Raw genomic sequence first — 23,919 nt, 5'->3', positions numbered from 1 at the left:
CTTCACCTGGTTAAATAAAGGCTACAAACAAACAAATTCTGTGATACAGTGCCAAAGTATAGTTGGTTTGAAAACAATAGTTCTCATGAAAGTACATTGTTTGATTTTGGTCAACTGTCAAGCTTATGCTGTTTGTAAAATCTTTTTTCAATAAATGGTTGCAGCACCTAACTATAATCACAAATTGTACTGTTACCATTCGTTATCCAGATTCAACTAAATAACTCATGTGTTCAAAGGTGAGCTTTAGAGCTGTGGATGGGTATATTTTTGAACATTGGACTAGCTGTTTTCATATTGCTAGAATGTATGCCAGATCTAAGCTCTTAATGCACAGGCAGCCTTCTGATCTCAATAAGAGTTAGCCAAAATGAGAAACTATAACATTTAACACGGACAAGAGGTTTTTTTCTTGTCTGATTTACTGAAATATCTTAAACACAATGATGTCCTGCTTTAACCTGATCAAAGTGTGTCATCTGATGTAACAACTGGTTAGCCAGGCTGCTAACATCACTACATTAAAAGATAGAGATGTATGCTTTTATTTTATATGAAAACATATGACTTTTTTTGCGGAAAATACATTCTGACAGGCAGTGGTGGAAAGTAAGTACATTTAGTTAAGTACTTTGTTTGTACTTTACTTAAGTATTTCCATGTATTGCTACTTTATACTTCTTATCTGCTACATTTCAGAGACAAATATTGTACTTTTTACTCCAATTCATTTATTTGAACACTCACAGTTACTATTTACTTTTGTACATATAAAAACACAGGATATGCTGAAACAGTATACTGCAGTACTGTAGTACTAATCTACAAAGTATTTCAAGTATTTCAATTTGGTCCACATTGACAGACTACATCCCTAAAATTACATTAATAAAATCGGGATAAAAAAATAACCACGATAATATAACACTGTGAAAATATCCCTTCTGCAACTAGTACTTTTACCTTTGATGCTTGAAGTACATTAAGCTGATAATACTGAGTACCTTATCATTCTCAAATGGTGCATTGTGCAGAATGAGTACTTTTACTCAAGAACATTTTTGAAATATGGACTTTGCTTCTCCCAATACGGCTGACAATCAACAATGCACTTGAGGTGAGTGAGTCCACTTCTTTTTAAGTAACCAAGTCTTTCAGTCTGATCCTGTCAAGCCCTTTGTATGGACGTGTGGAAGTACAGGAAACATCCACTGCTGCTCTTTTGACGCGGTGGCTGATTCTTTTATTGATGATATTATCCTGTTGCTGCCACTGTTGCTGTTCTTTCTGGGATTGACCCCATTTGGCATTCAGTCTAAATGTGTTGGTCATACCGATAACCAACTGTTACATACCACTCACACACGTGCCACTACAACAATGGTAGCATACCTTCAGCCACTTGTTAATCTCAGCGCTGCTGCAGAAAGCCCACCACAACCTCCTCCTTACACCCCCCAGTCCCAACCCAGTTATTTGAGCCGGGGACACAGAAAATAATGGATCGAGAGAAACACATTTCCTCTGCATGGTAGGGCATTGCTCAACTCAAATTGCCCTTTTTGGATGTCAATTTTCTTAACAACGCTGCCACAACAGAGCTGGGAGAAGTACTCAGATCTTGTACTTGAGTAAAAGTAGAAGTACCAGAGTGTAGGAATACTCTGTTACAGTAAAAATCCTGCATTCAAAATGTTCCTCAAGTAAAAATAGAAAAGTATTCTCATCAAAATATAGTGAAAGTAGCGACAGTAAAAGTAGTCATTGTGCAGATTGGTCCATTTCAGAATAATATATATGATATGTTTTATAATGATTGATCATGAAAGTGTTCTCAAAGCTGGTAAAGGTGCAGCTAGTTGGGGTGGTATTATGCTTAACAATCTCATAGAATTACAGTGGACAGAATGAGTTAACCACTAACTGTTAATGCATTTTACAAGTGCATGTAGTGAAAGTTATCCCCCCTCACCCAACACACACACACTAACACTGGTCGCAGCTGGACGTCCGATAGGACTTTGACAGATGGTCCAATGGGAAGCTGGATAGGGAGGGAGGGAGGGAGGACACAGGAGCTAAAGAAAGGGATGGATGGAGACTGGAGAGGAGGGGACAATGCTAATGGATGCAAAAGTGTGTGTGTGTGTGTGTGTGTGTGTGTGTGTGTGTGCGTGTGCGTGTGCATGTGCGTGTGTGTGTGTATGTGTGTGTAGGAGGGGAGTCATCTGCCTCTGAAAGAATGGAAGAATAAGAATCAGGGTTATAAACCTCATGAGAGGAAAGGGGGGAACCTGCAGTCCTGCTGACGCTGCATTTGGCCTTATATGGGTTTTCAGAAATGTGCATGTATTCAGACACACACAAACACACACTTGCTGTGGCACTTCATTCTGGGTAAGTTACCTTAAGTTAATTTTACTGCAATGTATAATAAAGATCAAGCTTCAATTGAACAAAATCAATTAACATGACATGAGTTCCATTCATGATTCATGGAAAGTTGATTGGATCACCTGGCTGCACTTTGTGATGGTTAGTGTTTTAATTAAAGACACAAAAGGGTTCTGTAGACTACTGCTCATTCTGATTGGTACGTATGACAACTAATATAACTATGTTTCTCCTGAAATTCCCAAAAGAAAAGGCGATGCATTCAATATGCAAGCACAGACCCCGCCCCCATGGTACTTGTCAGAATTACTCTCGTTATGAACACGCCCCTTCAGCGTCGCTCCCTCGCGCTGCTGTCCCCATGGCTGCACCCTTCCGAGAACCAGGTAGAACTTCAACTGTTTCAGACGACTTCCGGTTGCAACTGTCAAAATAAAATTTGAAAAAGGGGACAATGCTTTGAAAAGCTAGTAAGGATTTACTTTACTTTTGTTAATAGTTTTTCATTGTAAAATGTAAACAGGAACTTAAAATATTGAAGCTCTGATTTTTCCTGATATTTAAGTTATTTGCCAAACCACAGGCCACTGCATTTTAACTGTATGTTGCTGAAAATTACAGACAGTGACCGAATTATAATGTTTTGTACTACAGTATTACAAGACATATTCGAGAAAACATATTTTAAACAGCCCCCCCCTCCTTAATCTCTATTTTGTATCCTTACAGCGTGGTTAAAAAACCCACAAAGGTGCTCTAGGTGGAGATTCAGGTGATAAGGGGGGGGGGGGGGGTTACCTTGGTTGGTTATTGGTTAATGCCCTGGCCAACTTGTGGCCCCACGCAAAGTTATATGATGAGGCCCTCTGTGTCGCGAGCGTCGACAGGGGGGACGGGCGGTAGTGGAGCCTCGCAGCGGCGAAACTGTGGCGCGCTTACACTGTAGGTGCGCTGCATTTGCGCTTCAGATGAGGCTCCCTCCGCAAAATGAAGCACCCTCAGCAAGCTGAGGCCCCCTCCGCAAGCTGAGGCCCCCTCCGCGAGGTGAGGCCCCCTCCGCGAGGTGAGGCCCCCTCCGCGAGGTGAGGCCCCCTCCGCGAGGTGAGGCCCCCTCCGCGAGGTGAGGCCCCCTCCGCGAGGTGAGGCCCCACGCAGTCTGCGTGATGGGCCTGGAGGGAGGGGCGGCCCTGGGCTAATGGTTACACAAGACCAAAAACGTTATGACATCACAAAGTGACCAAAATCTGATCAGCTCATTTTCAGACAGGATTTTATGTAAATGGCTCAGAACAAAAGTTGAGCGAATCTTTGTTCCTGAAACTTTCAGAATGTCTTTACAAAGGGGACACATGTTGATGTATAAAAGACATGAGAAAGTGGATTTTGCATAATAGGTGACCTTTAATTCAGTTGTTAATGTTTTTTTCCATTTGCTTTTGGGCCGTGTACAGAGCTTTAGTCAATTTTGTTAAAAACGGTATGAAAACTGTTCATCAGAGGAGGGATTTTCTGTTTCTCTTTAATTGGCAAATGTTGGACTTTTACTTTGAAGGGAAATTATGGCGTTCCTGTAATATTGTTGCGAAATGTGCCAGCTTGACGCAACTTCCTGAAAGATTGACAGCTTGAATCGCTCTCCTTTACGAGTGGAAACGATAGCTCCCGTTGTGTGAGAGCCGCTATCACAACTCACGGCGCCACCTTTCCTCGGATTTTACGTTGTACTTTTAAAGAAGTTTACAGGAAGCGTTCTCAGGTTGGAGTTTATGACAATACTCGGGGTATGAAAGTGGAGCGGGCGCCTGAAACAAAGTAAAAGAGGAGGTTTGATGGCTGCTGGGGATGGAGCCCAGCTGCCTGCCACCGTAGCGGCCAGCCGGAGCGTGGAGAAGGCGCTGGAGGAGGCTGCTGCTAGCGGGGCTCTCAACTTGTCCAACCGAAAACTGAAGGAGTTTCCCCGCAGTGCCAGGAACTACGACCTGTCCGACATCACACATGCAGGTCAGTTTGCATTGCAGTGTTTTATTCAACTAACAAAGCAGCACGAGCAAGCTAGCTGTTCTAATGAGCACCGTCTTTTGTTTTATCGCCACCTGCTTCTTTCTTCTAACGGAGAACCCTTCCTCAGCCCGACACGTTTCACGAGACTCCCTCAGTAACTCCGTAGCCCGCTGTTCCCCTGCTGACTGTCACAACGGTACACCTCGTCAATTATGAATTACGTCTTCTTTCAGTATCACAACATCCCTATTATTTCGGCACGTAGATACCCTGTCAAACTGTTTTTAAATCGGTACGAATCTTTAAAAAACGCCCCATGAGTCTTCTTTCAGCAAACTGCAGTTTTAGCTCAGTGTTAGCATGCAATATGCCTCGTTATTTTTTAAAGAATTGCCCTTGCCTGGAGGTTTCGTTTAAGGTGTAAACAAGGCAGCATATAAACTACTCTTTAAAATGTCACATAAAGTTCCAGCTTTTAAAAGAAGCGTCGCGTGCTCTCTTAAAGTGGATTTAAAAGAAAAAAAAGCCAGACTGAGTTCCTCTTCCTCACATTAGCCGCTGAAACATGTCTACATTGATAATGTCAGGTCTTGTTGGTTTTACTAAAAGCTTAGTTCTCCAGAAATCGTGTTATTCACAGTCATACTTTCTTGGCTTTTACAGTGTTTTTTTGTAGTTTTTGAGCCAATAGTGAAACCACATGGCAACCTTCTAGCAACCAGCCCCTCAATGTGTGCCTTTCACTTCATCCCCACTGACACTAAGCATTCCTATCAACATTATGCATTTCATGTAAACAACACATTGTTCTTTTTAACACTGTGAGCCAAGTTTCATGTTAATCTGGATATATATTTTTCCTCTGTAAAAACCTGCGCAGCCCTACGCTCTAAAATATAATTTACTGCATCTATTCATTTTACTACGTTTTTTTTGTTTCTTTTTATATATTTATATTTGGTGTAAATACTTTCCTAATTTTTTGTATTTTGTTAAATATATATCTATTTTTTATATTTTCTTTTTATGATCGTTGTATTTATGACCTCTTACAACTTATTTCCTTATGTTATTTATTTGTGCACCACCATACACTAACGCACATTCCTTGCATGTTTAAACGTACCTGGCGATTGTAGTTGAGCTAAATTGCCCAGGACATTGTAGAGAGAGCTTGAGAACACCAACAGAGAGTAAAACTGAATAGTGAAGTAGGTGTGGATGACACTGTGGATTAAAGGGAACTACCTTGCCCTCGCCTTGTTGAAAATAGGATTACCCCATCCAGGTTGCTGAAATCAATCTGGCTACACAGGGATTTAAAGCAGCACCCCCTATCCTCCGTCACTGCTCTCCGTGCTCTGGTAATTATGACCATCTGCTCATAACAACCCAGGTCTAGGCCCTGTGGGAAGACAAGGCCTTGAACACACGCAAACACACACAGGCACCTGCCGCTGGAGCAACCCAACCCTAATGACTATGGAGGTGATGAATACAATTAATACTTTGGTAATGCACCTGATTAGGATGTGTTTATTCAAGCACAGGTTCTTGGATAAACTAATGTTATCCGGCTTTGCAGGTCAGTAAAAGATACAACTGTGGTTGATCGTTGATGTTGTTAGGTTTAAAGGGACACTCATATAGTACAGTTTAATCAGAATATTTAACACTGTGCCTGTGAAAAAAGATGTCTGTCTTTGATGGATCTGGAGGGGCTTCTTCTGACCAAATAACCCTTTTGCATTAAATGTTTAAACAAACAACCGTTTGTTTTGGGTTCATGAAAGTTCATTGTAATATTTTGGTTGCCTAAAAATGTTAGTGTTGTTGTTCAGCTTTCAGTTTTACTTGGCCTCATCTCGTGTTACTTATGGTTCCAAAAATCAAGATGGCTATGGCCAAAATGCCAAACTGGAGGCTGTAAAAAACAAACAAACTGTATTCCACAGATCTAGGGTGATACCATGGTGGCTACGTCCACTCCTTATATAGGGATTCAGTTAATGGTTTGCAGACTGTTATCTTATAGGGGTCCTAGTGGCACACACAAGAATGAGGAGCAGGTTAGTGTCAAGCTGTATGAAGCCTTTGGAACAGTGGACATTTTGGTTTGTCAAACACAACAAACTATTAATACCATGAATTCAATATGGCTGCTTTTCATTTCGATGTGCCCTGGTGTTGTACACACTGGCACACTTACAGTTGTACTTTAAAGGAACACATCCCTCATTAATGCTATACTTCCACCTGCCATTTGTGACAGGGCTGCGTAGATGTTTCCATGGCAGACATGTTGACATGACTTAGCAGAGAATGCAAAGGTGTTCATAATTACATTAATAATGGCTGCATTTCCTTTTGTGAGTTCCAGTTCCAGGGTCTTGCCTCTCTGTTGTCGATGCTTCATTACTTCCATGGCTTAGTCGAATGAAGCCATAAAGCTTATAAATGTGCTTTTTTCTGCTTGGAACTATTTTAATTCTGAACCTCAATCACTAATAATAACCTATGATTCAAATAAGGCCAAGTTGCTTTAAGTGTGGCAGATGTTATTTCACACAGATATTAGAACATGGAAGCTTGTCTTCTTTTACCTTTGAAACAGTATATTTGAATAATACAACTTACTGGCTCTTTTGGAGCTTTCAACTGCATCTTGCATGATTATTATTATTATTTATTTGTTGTCCCAGAGGACTTAAGAACAAGCACATGTTTGTATTTCTTAAATATATTAAGAAGCTTGAACCAGTAAACTGTTGGAGTAAAATGTTGTGTAAAAGTAACTGCCATAAAAACACTTTGAAGCAAGAATAAGTTACTGTTGGCATATCTAAGGACGTGTCATATTCTGAAGGAGAATCTTTTATGTTAATTTAAGATAGAAAAGTCATACATTCTACAGGGATGTCAGATAAATGATCATAGAAAGGATGAGTTCATTTGAAGCAGCCTTTGATTCATGGCCACATTGAACAGCTGCTGACATCACCTTGGCTCATGGAGACATTTTGTTGTTAATTTAGCTGTAATTGTTGGGTTAGCTCCTCTATAGACCCATTGTAGATATTTAGTCTTGAATACATGTTTTTGCAGCACCCAGGTGTGTGTCATTGTGGTAATGTCTAGTATGTGGGTAATGAGGTGCTCTTAGTTTCACTGAGACACCTGGTAGTTATGCCAGACAGACGTTATATCAGCTATGAGATGCAGCAGAGTAGCTGACGTGTGTGTGACAGTGCTTTCTGATTCACCAAACTGTCAGGATGGTTGTCGGATATAGTTTTGCCATGGATCTAATCTAATCCTTTGAAAATGAAGGTGGAATCTGCGGCTTCACAGTCGCATGATATATCAAGCTAATACCTAATAAGCATTTGCGAGTCTTCCTGCAATAACAAAAATGGTAACACTTTTAAATGAAAGAAAAGAGAACAATTGCTAATTCAATGGTGATTCCTAAAGTATGTATATTTGGTCTGTGGCGAATGACATCCTCTCAGAACATAGCAGCCAGAATGAAATGAAGGTATAACAAAGAGCTTCACACCGGTTTGAGGTTAATTAATTGTCACAGGATTGCCCAGCGGAAGGCATTTTCCCCGGCTTGTTGGTGCAGAACACGGTCCGCTCATTTAACAGCCCTCTCCGGGATGCCATGATGGAGCCAGGTCTCTGCAAGATGTGGCACAAAAGCTTTGGATCTCCCATTGCTGAGTCAGTCCTATTGAATTCATGATTCCACTTTCCTGCAACCGGACATTAGCCAGGATCAGGCTGGGTAGTGGATCAGGCTGGGTAGTGGATCAGGCTGGGTAGTGGATCAGGCTGGGTAGTGGATCAGGCCAAAGTAGGCCAGCCTTCCTTTTATCCCGGCTCTCTTCTCGGGGCAACACAGCCAATGGCATTTTGTCCTGCTGGAGATAGCCTTAAATGATGGTTTGCCTTCACACTGCAGGAACTGTAGTAGGAACAGCTGAGAAAGTTGTCTAGGGCAAAGTTTGCAAATGGTACCTGCTAGGACCTGAACGCTGAAAACAACCCTAACCCTTTGGAAATCATAATAACTGAGTTGTTGTCTGAAACTTATGCTCATTTGATAATTGTTTTGATTTATTACTCAATGATTAATCATTAAGTTAAATACTTTCAAAAGCTATTGCAGATCCCTAAGGCCCAAGATGACTTTTTCAATCCAAAGATATTTTAGTGTACTATATCAGACACAGCTTTTTTCGGAATTCCAATTTAATCAAACTGTCATGATGTCTACTGCTAGTGTACATTCAGTAGATAAAGGGAAATTAATTTAAGCAATGCTATCTGGCCTCCTGTCTAGTGTTAGTGTCCAGTATTACTTCTTATTTTACTGTAGCTCTGTTTTGGTCTCCACCGACTCCTGATCAAAATATGTCTCATTGCTGCCACATTTTTAAGCAGACACTTGTTAACTTTGTCTCTTTTGTTAAGTGATGTTCAGGTAGCATACAGTCAGCCAGTTTAAACTAGTTTGCTGTAATGTGTTATCCATGGGTTAGGGTAGATGATTATAGTGACACTCTGTCAACATCATCGCATCATTGGGACGGGTGGCGCAGTGGTCTGTGCATCTGATCATCAGATCAAGGGGGGTGCTGGGGAACTCCAGTTCGAAACCCGCTCCTGCCGCCACTGCGTCAGGCCGTTGTGTCCTTGGACAAGACACTTCACCCGGATTTGCTCCTGTGGGTATTGTCCACAGTACATGTATGATACTCATGTGTACTTGTAAAAGCGCCTCGATGACTTCGAGGCGTGAAGATGGACGGTGTGGCGCAGTGCGCTGTGCAATGATCATCAGATCAAGGGGTGAAACCCGCCGCTGCTGCGTCTGTAAAGCCGTTGTGTCCTTGGGAAAGACACTTCACCTGAACTTGCTCCTGTGGGTATTGTCCACAGTGGTGACCATTGCATGTATGATATGTGTAATGTGTATTTGTAAAGCGCTTTGAGCATCTGGAAAAGCGCTATAATAAATGTAAGGAATTATCAATTATCTGAGCCTAAATCTGTGTAGAGCTAAGGAGTTTGCTGGTTATTCTTTGTACGTTCTACCTTACTTCTTTAAGACCAGACAATAAAAACAGCATAAAATGATCAATATTTAGAATCACTTAACCAAATGTCTAGTTCAACCTATTAATTAAATAAGTCATCTGAGAGTAGCTATAACTATCAATTTCAGCTAACCTGAAGTTCAACCAACCGAAAGTTCACAGCATAATTCCATCATCTTTGAAATCATACGGTCATTAGGAGAACCAGGCACATTTTGGATACATTTGTTTAACTAGGCATTTTCGCATGTACAAATTAAGCTTGCATCTAATCCATTGTGAGTTGTAAGCAGGATATTGCAGATATTGAATATGGTGGTTGAACTAGGATAAGACCCAGCAGTGTTTATAATAACATCAGCCCCCCCCCCCCCTTCCCACTGAAGCAGCTTCCCTCAGGAAGGTCAGAGGTTCACACACACACACACACACACACACACACACACACACACACACACACACACACACACACACACACACACACACACACACACACACACACACACACACACAAAAGGAGCCTTGCTTGGCTAGCCTCCCCCAGAGTGTTTCCCGTTAGCTCAGAGCAGTTACAGGGAACAAAGCCCATCTATTGTATGATGTGTGCACCTTGTAGATCCACAGTGAACATACACAGGTCACCTTAGGGCAAAGGCTTTAATTATTAGGTTTACTGAGTATGGGTCTTAAATGTATGATATGTGTGAAATTAACAATTTTCAGCGGCATTATTTCTGTCTTTAAGTATGATCACATCGATGCTAAAAATGTATGTTTTAAAAAAAGGGCGTGTGTGATTTGTATTTTTTTAAGTGTCTCAAATTAGTGTGCAGAATGGCATATGTAAAATGAAACGTATAGAACATTACAATAATTTAAAAATAGTTACAGATGTATTTGCTATCATTCGATAAATCGTTTCTCTGATTTATTGTTTCACACCCAAATACCTAAATGCTGTGGTCACTGGTCACATGGTGAAGTTATGAGCATGTTGTGCCATTGGACAATGTATGACGGCTGTATAACTGTTGGGTTATAGTGCTTTGGCAAAATGAATAAAACTACCCATCATATTAAGTTTAAGGGTTAGGCCTTGAATGACAAATACTGTATAGAGTGGCGAAGTCCCTCCCTTTCCGGTGGACCTCCTCCATGGGACCTTATTTCGAAAAAATTATGTATTGAAGTCAATGGAGAGAGAAAGATTATCTTTCGATCCCGTTTGAATTGTGCCACGAATTACACTTATGATATTTGTCAATTTAAAAGATCATTTTGCAAGTAAAAAAAAACAAACTGTGAAGTAACATATTTGTTTGTGTGAAACACTCAATGAACTACAACTCTGGTCTCGCAGAACAACACACGTCACCAAGATGGCCGTCACTACTGTCTTGTCAACAAAACGATTGATTACCCTCACTATCACCACAATGAAACACGTCCAGAAGAATATCATGCAAAGCTGCCTGCCTGCCTTCCTTTGATTCTCTCTGAACTGCCTGGTCTTTTTAATGTTTAATGTCAACCATTTGTGCAGATAGCATGAAGTAGAAAAGATCGCAGATGCTAATGTAGCGTTAGCATTTCTCCCCCGGGCTTAAATGGTGTATTATAGAATGATCACACCGGTGTGACAGTACTCTTCAAAGGGTTCACGAAATATGACTACTACTCTTACTGTTTAACATTTTGGGTTACTTAATGTTACTTCATGTTAAGGCTAATAAAAATGACAAGGCTGTAATACTAACTAACGTGCTAGCTACTAGCTAGGTAGCTAACTTGATCCAGCCACTCCTGGTCCTTTCATCAGACGGGAAGCGAAAGAACGAGCAAGACCCATTGCTGGTATGATAACAACCTGGTACTAAGCACACAGGCATCTTGTTAAAGTTATCTTATCTTAGCCAGCGCCATATAGATAGATTATATCTATATGGCGCTGATCTTAGCTATCTCTTAGTGGAGGAAAACAATTGTGACATCACTTACGCGACTCTGGGATTTGTAGTCTTTCTAGTTGCGTATTTTTCATAGTCTTATATTTCAACAGTTTTACGACAAACTGTGACTTTTTTGACATGGAAGTTATTTTTTAAGATTGACAAACATCATATGTGTAATTCATGGCACAATTCAAACGGGATCGAAAGATACGTTTTCTCTCTCCATTGACTTCAATGCATAATTTTTCAGAAATAAGGTCCCATGGACCGGAAGTAGATGAGCGTGACTTCGCCACTCTATACGGCAATATTTAGGCACTTCCTTAATATAAAGTGTCAAATCTGTGTGTGGTATCGTGTGCTTTCAGGATGATTCCCATTTTGTTTAGCCGTTACAAATACAACTTGGATGTTGAAGTAAATTCCATTTACACATTGGAATCTTGTAATTAGGGTAAATGTGATATGTCATGAGAGGCAAGGGGCCCTGTTTGCATGGGACACGTATTGCCTGGTGACCTCGTGTGATTTGTAATTATTGCAGTCTGTTTTTATCAGGTGTTTATGGAGTTTGAGAAGGGCTATTTTTAGATTTGTATTACTAGGAAAAGCATCACAAGAAGCTGGAAACAGCATCATGTTGTTATTTTCTGACATATGATTTTAACTATTAATTGACTAATATAGCTAATGTATTCTGCTATAAATCAGAACATCTTTTCATCTGCAAATTACCTACAGGTTTTTTTTTTTTTTTACCATTCTTTGTTTTACCCTGGATGGATGTAGTTTGATGTGCTTTGTTATTTTCTAAGTGGAAAATGATGAGCCTGCAGTGGAAGTGATTAATGAGAGCTTTCATAGCACTTAAGTTGTAAATGCAGGAGGTTCATAGCCACTGCTGATGATGCAGGCCCATTTAGAGAAGAAGCAAGTTCAAACCCATCAAGGGAGGCTTGACTTGCACGGCAGCATATGTGAAGGCCCCGTAGGCTTCAAGTGCAGCGCTTGACAGATAATCTAAAACCATCAGAAATCCACTTTCCAACAGCAGCATTGGGGCAGGCAATGTCCTACACATTTTAGTTTGGATTTTCCAAAACCGTCAATATGTTAGCCACGCCCACTTTTGCAGTTAATGGACAGGTTGTATGAAAGTAGTTGGGGTTTAAGCTAAATCCACATTTTCAGGTGTATATCAGTATGTAGTGTCTCTACTGGAACATGTCTCTATGCGTTAATGTTCACAAAGCTCTTTATTTTCTCATACTGCCTGTGCTGCAGCACCTCTTTTCACCCTCTGTCTGAAACCAGAGCCCAGTCTGCTCTGATTGGTCTACTGGCCAGAGAAACTCCCTCTAGTGTGAACTTTTGCCTTTTCAGACAAACTATATAGCACACCACAGGAAAAAGAAGACTCCCCAAAGCATAATACGGGCTCTTTAACAACTACTATTGTCACTTTTGTTGTGAGGGACACATTAAAGGCCTTCAAAGAGAGGCTGTCCAAAATGTTATGCAGGTACACCCTCTTCTGTATGTTCTCTACGACCTAGTTTGTTTGAAGCACACTTTCAGGATCGGTGACATGCTGCCAGCTTGGCATCTAAACCAATTTATGATCTCATGTTTATTTGAACTGGGAACGTCAGCTGTAGAGATACATTGGGCATGAGCAAAGTGAACAACACACAAAAACACAGGCAGCAGTCTCAGTTAATGATATGGCAACAAGCGGCAGGGAGCAACGCAAGAAGAGACTCTTGAAAAGCAATACAAGAAGGATCCCTCTTTGCCTGTTTGTCAGTACCATGTTGCAGGTGCACCCCGCCCTGGATTTTGCTGCTGATTTGAATTAAATCATTGTGTCCATATCCAAGTAAAGCAATCCTGCAGAGAAAGGGATATCAGTGACTAAATAACCTCCTATTGCGATTGGGACCTCGCTTTTATTAATACACTTTATATTGAGTTCTTATTCCTTTTTATTAAAAAGGGATGTTGGGACCAACTGCAGCTCATGTTGTTCAGATTCAGTGTGTTGGAGCAATGGAAATGCTGTTGCATGGGAACCAAGTTAATACATTGACCTCCAATCTCATATGACCTCTAGGGATGTGAGGGACAACAGCTTGTTGTTGAGAGCAGAAGAACACACACTCACACTAAAGCACCCAGATATTGTTCTAAACTGTATTAAAGTAAACAGGTATTATCTTGAACTGTATTGAAGTGAACATGTATTATTTGGGACTGTTTAAAGTAATCCTATATATCTAAACCTTCTTACTTACACTCCATGACCCAGAGACCCTGACACACACACATACACCCCCTCCTGTCTTCATGCAGCACACACACATAAACTCCTTAACCCAGATATCAGCAACACACACACATATGCCTCTGCTTATCAGCATGCACACACACACACACACACATACACTTTCCCTCACTAACACACACACATGTTCTTTTTCCAAGGTCCTTGCTGGGAATAATCCGAAGCACCAATATATCTGTGTACAATGTTTGATTGTTTTAAAAGAATAGTTTGTGTGAAGCCTTCCCTGGGAAATGAAAGGAGTTGGGTCCGGTGGAAGATAAGAAGTGGATCTCCACCCCAAATATGTCCATACTGTTGTTTCTTCATGCAAAATGCCCCCTGTTTCTGACTGGCTGGTCCCGATATCTGTATCGCACGGCAGTAGAGCGGGGAGCCCGGAGTGTTCTGTTTCAGGGCACTCTGTATTTCGTATTGTGTTTTTTACTGTATTAAAATCAGATTATTGTTATAACTTTTATGCTGGTGTTTTGAACTCCCTCTTTTATCAATCTGACCAGGCTCATCTAACGGACGGCGCGGAGCACAGGTGGGCTTTAAGCCACCATATATTGTGTTTGCTCCTACAACACTCACACACTCCATACCACGACTGAGAAGGCCAGCAGCTGACTTAGAGAAATAATGAATGAGGAAAGGAGGGGTGTGTTACTTCCATGCCATGTTCCTGTAAGAAGGCTTACAATGAGGGTTACAGACTTGATGCCTGTTCATCAAATATCTAACCCCTTCTCCTTTTCCACATTGTTTTATTTCATAGATTGAATTGAGAAAGTCAGTGATTATTTTCCATAACTCCAAACACCAAGGGGCCTATTCTCATTTATTTTAAAGTGGACCTATCATACTGTATTTGAAACATATATTGTAGGGCTATACCTATACAAAACATGTCTGTGAAGTTTTGTTTTCAAAATACCAAACAGATCATGCATTTTAGCCATGCCTCATTTCGCTCTATTTGCTCTTTTCCAGCCATGTTTTTGAAAGGGCTGATTCTGCTTTTGTGGCAGACTACAGCGCCACCTACAGGCCTGGCATATGTACTACAGCGTCTCCAGCGCTTTCATTCCCCTGATAGGTGGAGAGTTGCCCATATAGGCGGAGCTCCCCTTTTCTGACGTCAGAAAGATTCAAATAATAATCAGCTCCATTGCAGCCCCGTTTTTAGAGATTTGGGTACGGAGGAAAAGAGAGAGGGTTGTGTTTTCTGACACTTGGTGAGTTCCCTGACACACCGGGGACACATATTCATGTATAAAAGACGTACAAAAGTGCATTTTGCATGATAGGTCCCCTTTAAAGTAAGTGAAATACTTAATTGTTCAGTCATTTTGACCCTTCAGTTCGTGTTGTTTCGGTTAAGCAGTTTAGGTCATGACCGTAGCTCTGTTACAGTCATTATTCAGGCTGTTTAAAACAAACAATAAAACCCAGTGTGTGGCCACAAATCCTAAATTCCTGTTTATTCCCGCTAGTTGCTTTTTCAGGCACAAGTAGCCATAAAATAAAAATAATTGCTGTTGCTAAGCACTGCTTCCATTGAGTCTGTGCAGGGACTCCAGTATCAGTTTTCGCATGAAAAGTTCAATGACATAATTAAGAGTGAAGCAGTAAATAATCTGCCCCTTTAGACCAATGGCCTGGTTTCAAGCCTGTTGCCATTAAACTCTGGGTTAAGCTGCTAGAAAGTACAGAACTACACTAAGGCAGCCCTGATTTGGTGTGTGTGTCTGTGCACGCATGTGTGTGCAGTTTGAGCTCAGCATATGGCTGTATCCTTTTCTCAGTTGTTTACATCTGTTCTGTGTCAGTAAATGAGTGTGTGTGCATACATGTTGGTGCCTCCGTGTGTGCGACTGTGTGTGTTCACCCCCCTGTGTTTTATTTCCTCTGTACTGCGGATGTGGGCTGCCGGTTCACTCAGTCTTCACTTCTGCTTTTCTTCGTCTTCTCTCCGATTGCCCCACACTTTTCTGTCAGACAACAATTCAGCCCAGTAAAGAACGTCTGTTGTAAATGTCACAGAAAAATGAAATGCCAAATAGAGTTCCTCAAAGATAGTAAGGGGGAAACTGGAAGGAATCTGTCATGAATTGATAAATACTGAACAAGTTGTTAATGTCAGCTAATGAAAGCCATGGCTTGTGTACTTTGAGAATGAAATACCTCTTTTCACTCCTCATTGTTGCATTACCAGGGACCAGAAGTCAGTTATTAATCACTTGGAGAATATGGTGCTTCACTATGCTAGACTCTTTTGTCATGCTCTCTTTACAGTATGTGTGGGTTAATGTCTAAAGCATGTATCTCAGTCTCTGTCTGGAAGCTGCTGGTGTTTTCTCTCTCAGAGCAGCAGCTGCTGGGGATGGGGAATCCCTCCCCTGTCTCATGGGAGGTAACCAGAGAAAAGGCTGAGACAGACAGGGAAGGGAGGCTGGAGGACAGCACGAGCACTCTGCCAACAAACGTGTGTGTGTGTGTCTTTGGAGTCATACGGTGGATATCCTGTTGTCAGGCATCATGATGTTAGCAGCATTTAGCTGGTTTAATATTTAACGGTCTAGTTTAGGGGCTTTACAGTGAAATGTTTTTTAATCTGAACAGGAAAGTCACTCTTTTCAGCTTTGTTTGTTTATTGTTCTTTATTTAACAGCAGTTTTAAAGCAGTGTTTTCAAACTGGTCGGTCCAGTTTGAATCGTCCATTGTGCCATGGTCCACACATGGGCAAACTGAACACCCATTCAATTTGATTCCCATTCATTTTCTCACCTGCTTATTCTGGTTATGGGAGCTGGAGTCCGTCCCAGCTCACACCGGGAGACATAAAACCAACCGCATAAAGTAGGACTGCAACCATTGCTTATTTGTATTATTGACTACACTGAATCATTTCTCAGTTAATTAATTCATAAATGTTTTGGTCTTTATTATGACAGTAAATTGTGATAAAGGCACATCACACTTTAAAAAAGCCTTAATAATTTTTTTTACGTTGTTTTGAAGAAACTAAAAAACAGAGAATATTGTTTAACAGGTTAGGAACACTTCATCTCTGCCATTTCTGCATCTGAGGTAGCTAAAAGGTAAATGCAGTACCTTCCTTTCCTTTTGATTGACCATTCAAAGGAGCTCTATTTTAAAGCATGAAGAACTTTTAAAAAGCAAAAAAAAAAAAATAGGCCTGATGATCAAATCTAAGAAGAATACATTCATATAACCATAGTTACACCTGCAATCTCAACTGTCCCTCTTAAACTAGCTTGTTTGAATTCTCTGCTACTAGCACGGGAACAACTTCGACATGCAAAACCAACAGTACTGCTCCACATCAGTCAAAAGCTGCACGTGGTCGCATGGCTAATCAAACTGAAACAATAGTTTAGTTTTAGCTCTCTGTAATAGTTTGTATCAAATGTTTCACAAACATTAAAAAATAGTGTTTTATTTGTTTTAAAATACTTTTTGGGGGCTTTTGTTTTTGCTGCAAATCAACCCCCCAGTTGGTGCTTTGTATGTCAAAATATATGTGTGTGTTTGAACTTCATAGTAAAGAATATGTCCAATAATATGGCTCATTGATGTGTTTTAATAGGTTTTGGACAGAAATTGAGCTTTGTGGCACAGGGGAAAGGATATGTTTTGTTAGAAGGATACATTCTCAGTAACACTGGTGTTAGTCTTATCCTTTAACTGCAAGCAAGCATTTGATGGCGTGCAAGGCAGTCCGTCATTTGTTCCACCGTCCTCATGTCCCACTCTCACATCACATCTATCGCAAGAATAATGTAACTGGCATGCGTAAACTACCAGAGGAAATCCAGCCAGTTCTGTTTCAAACTTTTGACAGTTCATAGGAAAGTCAGATAAGAAGATGGAGAGGCTGCGGCACCAGACTGGGTTTGAAACCAGGACACCTTTATCTGCTGCAGCTAGCATCTCCTCCAGGCTCAGCAGGCAGCCATTAGTTAATGGTCCCTTCCTGCTGTGTGTTTGTCCCGCAACACAATGTAACACTATAAGAGTGTGCAAATAATCGTGTGGAGTAGATTGCCTGGTGAATAATGAAAGCCCTGCTTGTCTTATGTAACCCGGCAGCTCCATTAACTCCCTCAGTGTTAGCTGTCCAGATGGCCCATTCACTGAGGAAGTACATGATAGAGAAGGCATGGGGCCTAGAGGGGTTGACATGGCAAGGTTGTATTTACATTTTTATATTGACTGTAAGGTAAATGCTCTATTTGATGTGATAATATCTGCTCTCCTTAGTCCCAGAGGATGTGGTATATTATGCATTCGCTGTAACTTTGCATAAGGATAGCAAAACAAGTCCAGAGACCGTTTTTGATTAACTAAAATACTTTTATGACAGATTTGAGCAAGGTGCATTGTACTAGGTGTGAGGAGCAGAGTTTTGGAACTGTGATGACCAGGATTAACCCATCCCAGAATTCTCACCTAAATGGGTCAAATGAGAGTTGAGTGCATGTTGTCCTACATTGTGTGTGTGAAAGTTTTATGAAACGATTATCGCTCCTCCGTTATTACTCCTCGATCCTCGATCCTCCGGCAAACATAAGGCCACTGGGACGCTACTCAAGATGGCGCAGACAAATCAACTTCCGGTGATACTGAGCCCGAGGAGTGAGGAAATGAAAAATAACCGAAGTGAGACTTTCCTGTCTCCAAAATGTAACTTTGGGCAGAACTGAAAGCACTACGCTGATCTTCACCCTGCTAATGCCTTCGCTTCAGCATAACATGGTGGTGGCTTCAGCTGCAAGGGTGGCAGTTTCAGGACAACCATGATCCAACAGCCAACTCGCTCGAGTGCTTTTGGAACGAGTCTCTGACTGCCTTTCAGTGCCCCAGCTGAAGCCAAGACTTAAACCCACAGAGCATCTGTTCTGTCCACTTTATCTCACGTTTGAATGAAATGACACCATCTTGACCAAATATCTGCTGCCAGGCTTCTAACAAACACCACATTCCTCTCACAGTATCGTGATTCAATATTGTTATTTATTTTCTTTTAGATTGGGATGAATAAATATACTATTATTGAATTGCCAGAAAACATGCAATATCATGTTGTATATCGTGATGGAGATATTAAATGACAAATACCGTGATAGAAGATTTTGGCAATATTCTTTCAGTACTAGCTTTAAGTCAACAAAGCCCCATAGTGCATTAGGCGCTTTCACACCGCAGTACTTTTCCCACTAAGGTTCATCAGAACTCTTTAGTTCTGATGAACTAAAGAGCAGATCACGTTCACAGCGGAATAAGTCCCTGAGGGAGGATTAGGTCACTTCTTCTTCTTTGGGTTTACTGGCAGGCCGCAAACCACTTCACGGCGTATACTGCCACCCGAAGTCCCCGGCCGGAAGTCCCCGGATTGGGGACTGGCTTCAGTAGAAGCTGCTGGGACTCCCAGCAGCTTCTACTGAAGCCTTCCGAGTAAATCGCCAGAACGCCGACACCTCCTCATCTCCACCACTCCCATGTTTTCTTTTGTGTTGCCATAAGTTAGTCTCTCTCTGTTGGTGCGCTGGGCTAATGCTAATAATGCTAATGCGAGGATAATAAAATGGCGGCTTCACAAAAGCGTAGTTTGCAATCCGCCCAGCCAATCAGAAATAGGAACCTTTTTCTCCCACGAAAGTCCCTGCTCTCTATCAGGGATGGAAAAGGGGATAAAAAGGTTCTCATGAACTAATTTTAGTCCCGGCTCTTTTTGGTGTGAACGCGACATTTCGGAACTATATCGGAAATAAAGTGGGAAAAGTACTGCGGTGTGAACGCGGCTATTGAGCTATAAAACCAAACTACCCTTCACAATGTCTGAGATTATTTATATCCCTCAAATAAAACGCAAATCTCTAATGGACACATCTCTTAGCTTTTCAATACCTCACAATATCATGATAGATAGGTGGGCTACATATAGATAGGCCTTATGTCATAACGTGTGTTCATAGCCCCCTCCTTTTTGTTACACCTCTCCCTGTCTATTTTTAATCTAAGAGAGAAATGAAACCTCCCAATCGTTCATGTAGATGAATTTCCCTTGTAATTATAAAGGAACTCCACTCCATTAATCATCTTAAATATTATCAACATCATATGGATCCCAGTGTTCCTTTATAGATTCATTCACTAACTTCAAAACAACATATCATTTGCAAATCAGCCTGGAATGTAACAACAAACCAACCATTTTGTCCCTAAACTGAACTACTAATGTATACAAACCACATGATGTTGAATACCAGCCCCATAGTTTCAGGGACCATACTGCAATTGAATCATTACTTACTGTATTTTTCTTTTCTGTGCTGTAACTGGTTTTGACACCGTTGCACTCTGCATGCCGTTGCCATGACGACGTGCATACTTTTGCACTTCTACCATCTGCTTAATCTGTTTGCCTGTTTGTGCCTTTTCTATCTGTACCACTCAGAGTTGGAGAAGTTTGCCCTACGAACAATATCCCTCAGATTTCTGGAAATGAAAAAGCTTTATTTCCTGGCAAAGGTCTATTTTCTGATGTTTTTAGTTTAGTTCTATTTAAACTCATTCCATTCTATTTTAAGTACATCACCCTGCTTAAATGACCAGTTATTGTTGTGATTTTCACTTTCTGTCCATGCAAGTCTTGTTTTCGGTGCACTTGTTAGGTGTGTTTGTTGTGTAGTTCCCCTTTTGCATGCACACACGGAGCTTTGCATACAAGAGATTAGCTAACCCTGCAGTCTGTAGGAGGGAAACCAGAGAGGGAGGAGGAAGTGGACAGAAGAAGTAAGGGTGAACGATTGAGAGAGGATAGGAGTTGGTGTAGGAGGCGGACTGAAGGGAAGTGAATAAGGTCTTAATTAGCCAAGTATCATGAATCAGAAAAGGAAAGAAACTCCCGATAGTAGTCGTACACTACAAATGAATCTCTAACAAAGTGTTACACCACCCTCTTCACTCACTTGACCTGCTGTGGGAGTAAAAGAGTCCCTCTTTCTATAGCCTATTCTTCACCAAACTAAATCTCTCTATGTTCAGACTGGTGTGGAGAAAAACATTGCAAACAAAGGTGTCGACAATAATACAAAAATGACACAAACCTAACAGCTGGACAACACTATGGACAACACCGCTGCATTATAGATAGTGAGTGTGTTTGCCAATAAAACCACAAAGACTGCTAGGCTAACCTTAATGGATTGCCTTCAGACTAGTCCACAACGTATTTACATGTTGTGTCTTGTTATCTTGCTGAGTCACCTGAGCTTTGGTTAGTCACAACAGTGTGTGCACACAGTCACTGCACCAAGCTGGTGTGTGTCAAAAAGAAGAAAACACTCTCCATAAACCAGTTTTCATTTGTGCATTTACCATGACATTAACAATAAATCACATTAGAGTATTTCCCAAGTCACACAGCATGTAAACAAAACAGCTGTTGAGCTACTGAAGTCTTTTTTGATGAACTAAAAGTTGAGCTAACAGTTCTGCCCAGATTTCAGTGTTGTATGCTAGGCTAGTCCTTGCTTTTAAAGGGGGATTAGGGATGCTTCTCGTGGTCTTTGTTGTATAGTTGTTGCGTGTCTCTGGGTCATAATTCATTGAGAATCTTTAAAGAGCTTTGTAGGCTAAAGTGGTTAAAGTGGTTCTCTCCATTCTCACACTCTGGCCTCATCATGTTCCAGTCTCACCCACACGCAGCGACAGAGTGCAGGCCGTGGTGTTCAGCTTCTGTCTGCAGTTCTACTCCTGAACTCGCTGTAGCTAACACCGTCACAGGAATCAACACCACCACATCCTGTCTTACAGCAGACTGCGTTGTGTTGTCATTGGCAACATTGTGAAATAAACCAAAACAGCGTCACACCGAATGTAGTCAGGGTTAATATTAAGGTGTGGCTGGAAACAAAAAAAAAGCTCACTTGAAACCTCGTAGGCTTTTTTTTAATCAAGTCTATTGATTTTTTTGTATGTTGGGTCACCATCATGATTTTGACTGAGATCAAACACGGAATACACAGAATGAAGGTCACATCTCTGGATATTCAAACAAACCTGAGTTGATGCACAGGATGCTTCACTTCATTCTGCCTCTTCTTTCTGGCTCAGAAGGGTTTTCACATTTGTATTTATCAAAGCACGTAACAAAGCTACCACTTCCAAACATTATGCACTCATTTGGCTAGCAGATCATATGTGATATATGTCTTTCTTGTCTTACATTTCAATCCATTGGTCAGAGTATCCAAGGGAAGATGGCGCCAGCAGTGTGCACGGCGAGACGTCTCCCAGGCCTGTTCGGCCTTTTATTAGTTCTAGTAGTTTTATTGTTTTGTGTTTTTTATCAAAATGTCTCTGCTTTACTAGTTTACGACCGCCAGTCGCTTATGGAAATCAAAGCGTTTCAGGAGGGGGTATTAGAGCAATGTTTAGGAGAGCCAACCTCGAATCCTCCTCCACTTCTTTCAAGCATACCGACATACCTGCGACGCCAGGTATATGCCATCCCCCAGAGGAAGCGCCCAAGACGAAGGGGAAAGCGGGGCGGAGAAGCCTTAAGGATCAGGGCTTACCTGCTATCTCTACGTGGAAAGGCCCCTGGCCTCAATAGCAGTGGAGGCTACGCTTCCCCGATGACTAGGCAGAGATGGCTCCTCCACGTCTTTCCGGATGGCCGCTCAGTGAGCCTACCGGAGCAGGCTAATTTTCCCAGGCGGATACGCAGGGGTGGCGTGGATCACAGACACCTTCGCCCACTGGATTTTACTCAAAAACCGGGAAGAGAGGAGCTTACTCTCCGCCTGGCACTCATCAATGCTAGATCGCTAGCTAACAAGACTTTCCTGCTTAATGACTTTTTTAAATCCCGGGATTTGGACTTTATGTTTCTGACGGAGACGTGGATTCGTGCTGGTGAGTTAACAGCTTTTTCGGAACTTCTACCACCTGACTGTTCATTCATCAGCACCCCGCGGACCACCGGTAGAGGTGGAGGGCTGGCGTCGGTCTTTAAATCCAGCTTTAACTGCCGTCAAACTCCGTCGAACAGCTTCTCCAGCTTTGAGCTGAAACTTTTCAAACTACACTTAACACTTCCAGTGCTCTTTGCTTTGATCTATCGCCCTCCGAAGTTCAATAAGGATTTTATTCAGGAATTCTCAGACTTTGTAGTGGGGGTTATCTTGAACTTTGATCGATTTTTAATTATTGGCGATTTTAATATTCATGTGTACTGTGATTCCCGACCGCTCGTCAAAGATTTTATGAATCTCATTGACTCTTTTAATCTTACGCAGTCGGTTAATGGCCCGACACATGAGAAGGGACACACACTGGACCTTGTGTTGTCTCATGGTTTAGATGTTTGTATCAGGGACATTTGTAACACTGGTATTTCGGACCATTTGCCTGCGTTATTTACTATGATGCTGCCTTGCTCTCAAGTTGACTCGTGCGTTCCGGAGCGACGCCTACGTGCGCTGAATCCTCTGACAGCGTCACAGTTTTCCGTTGCCTTTAATGACTATGTGCTTTCCACGTTAAATGACTCATGTGATGCCAGTGCTGAGGAGATTCTCAGCCTTTTTAATTCTACTTGCACGGATATTCTGGACCTGATCGCTCCATTCACGGCCAGACACCCTAAACCTGTGACTGAACCGTGGTTAACTGACTCTACCCCGCGCCGTGAGACGCGCATGTAGACGAGCAGAGAGGAGATGGAAGAAGGATAAACTTCACGTCTCCTTGGGGATTCTAAGAGACGGTTTAAGCGAATATCAGAGGGCTGTTAAATGTGCAAAAATTCATTTTATTTCAAATCTTGTGTCCAAAAACAGAAATAGGCCCCAGTTCCTTTTTACCACTCGTAATTGTCTTTTAAATCCCTGTAACTCTCCCTGTGTTGTGCCATCACCTACTCTATGTGAAAAGTTCCTTTCATTTTTTAATGATAAAGTCTTGGCCATCAGATCTTCACCTCCTCCTCTCACCTTAGACCCAGCAGTGTCTCCTGTCTTCGAGCAGTTTGACCTGGTTTCACTGTCCGAGTTATCTGATGTGGTTAAAAAATTGAAACCTTCACAATACCCCTTTGACAGTATT

General features: G+C 41.5%; 1 protein-coding gene across 3 annotated transcripts in view; it reads left to right on the top strand.

Annotated features, from left to right (window-relative positions):
• The first annotated feature begins 3,986 nt into the window (after positions 1–3,986).
• The window catches only part of lrch4 (leucine-rich repeats and calponin homology (CH) domain containing 4), a 71,666-nt gene continuing 51,733 nt past the window's right edge, over positions 3,987–23,919 (top strand). The window contains exon 1 of one of the 3 annotated variants that reach the window (XM_034236639.1): positions 3,987–4,395. In XM_034236639.1, the coding sequence (XP_034092530.1) occupies positions 4,224–4,395 (172 nt within the window). In that variant the 5' untranslated portion in view covers positions 3,987–4,223. The remainder of the gene's footprint in view (positions 4,396–23,919) is intronic. The other 2 variants (XM_034236641.1, XM_034236640.1) reach the window with 2 other exon arrangements.

This window comes from Gymnodraco acuticeps, unplaced genomic scaffold, assembly GCF_902827175.1.
Source record: "Gymnodraco acuticeps unplaced genomic scaffold, fGymAcu1.1, whole genome shotgun sequence".
Classification (NCBI taxonomy): Eukaryota; Metazoa; Chordata; class Actinopteri; order Perciformes; family Bathydraconidae; genus Gymnodraco; species Gymnodraco acuticeps.
This window is presented reverse-complemented; position numbering and strand designations above follow the sequence as displayed.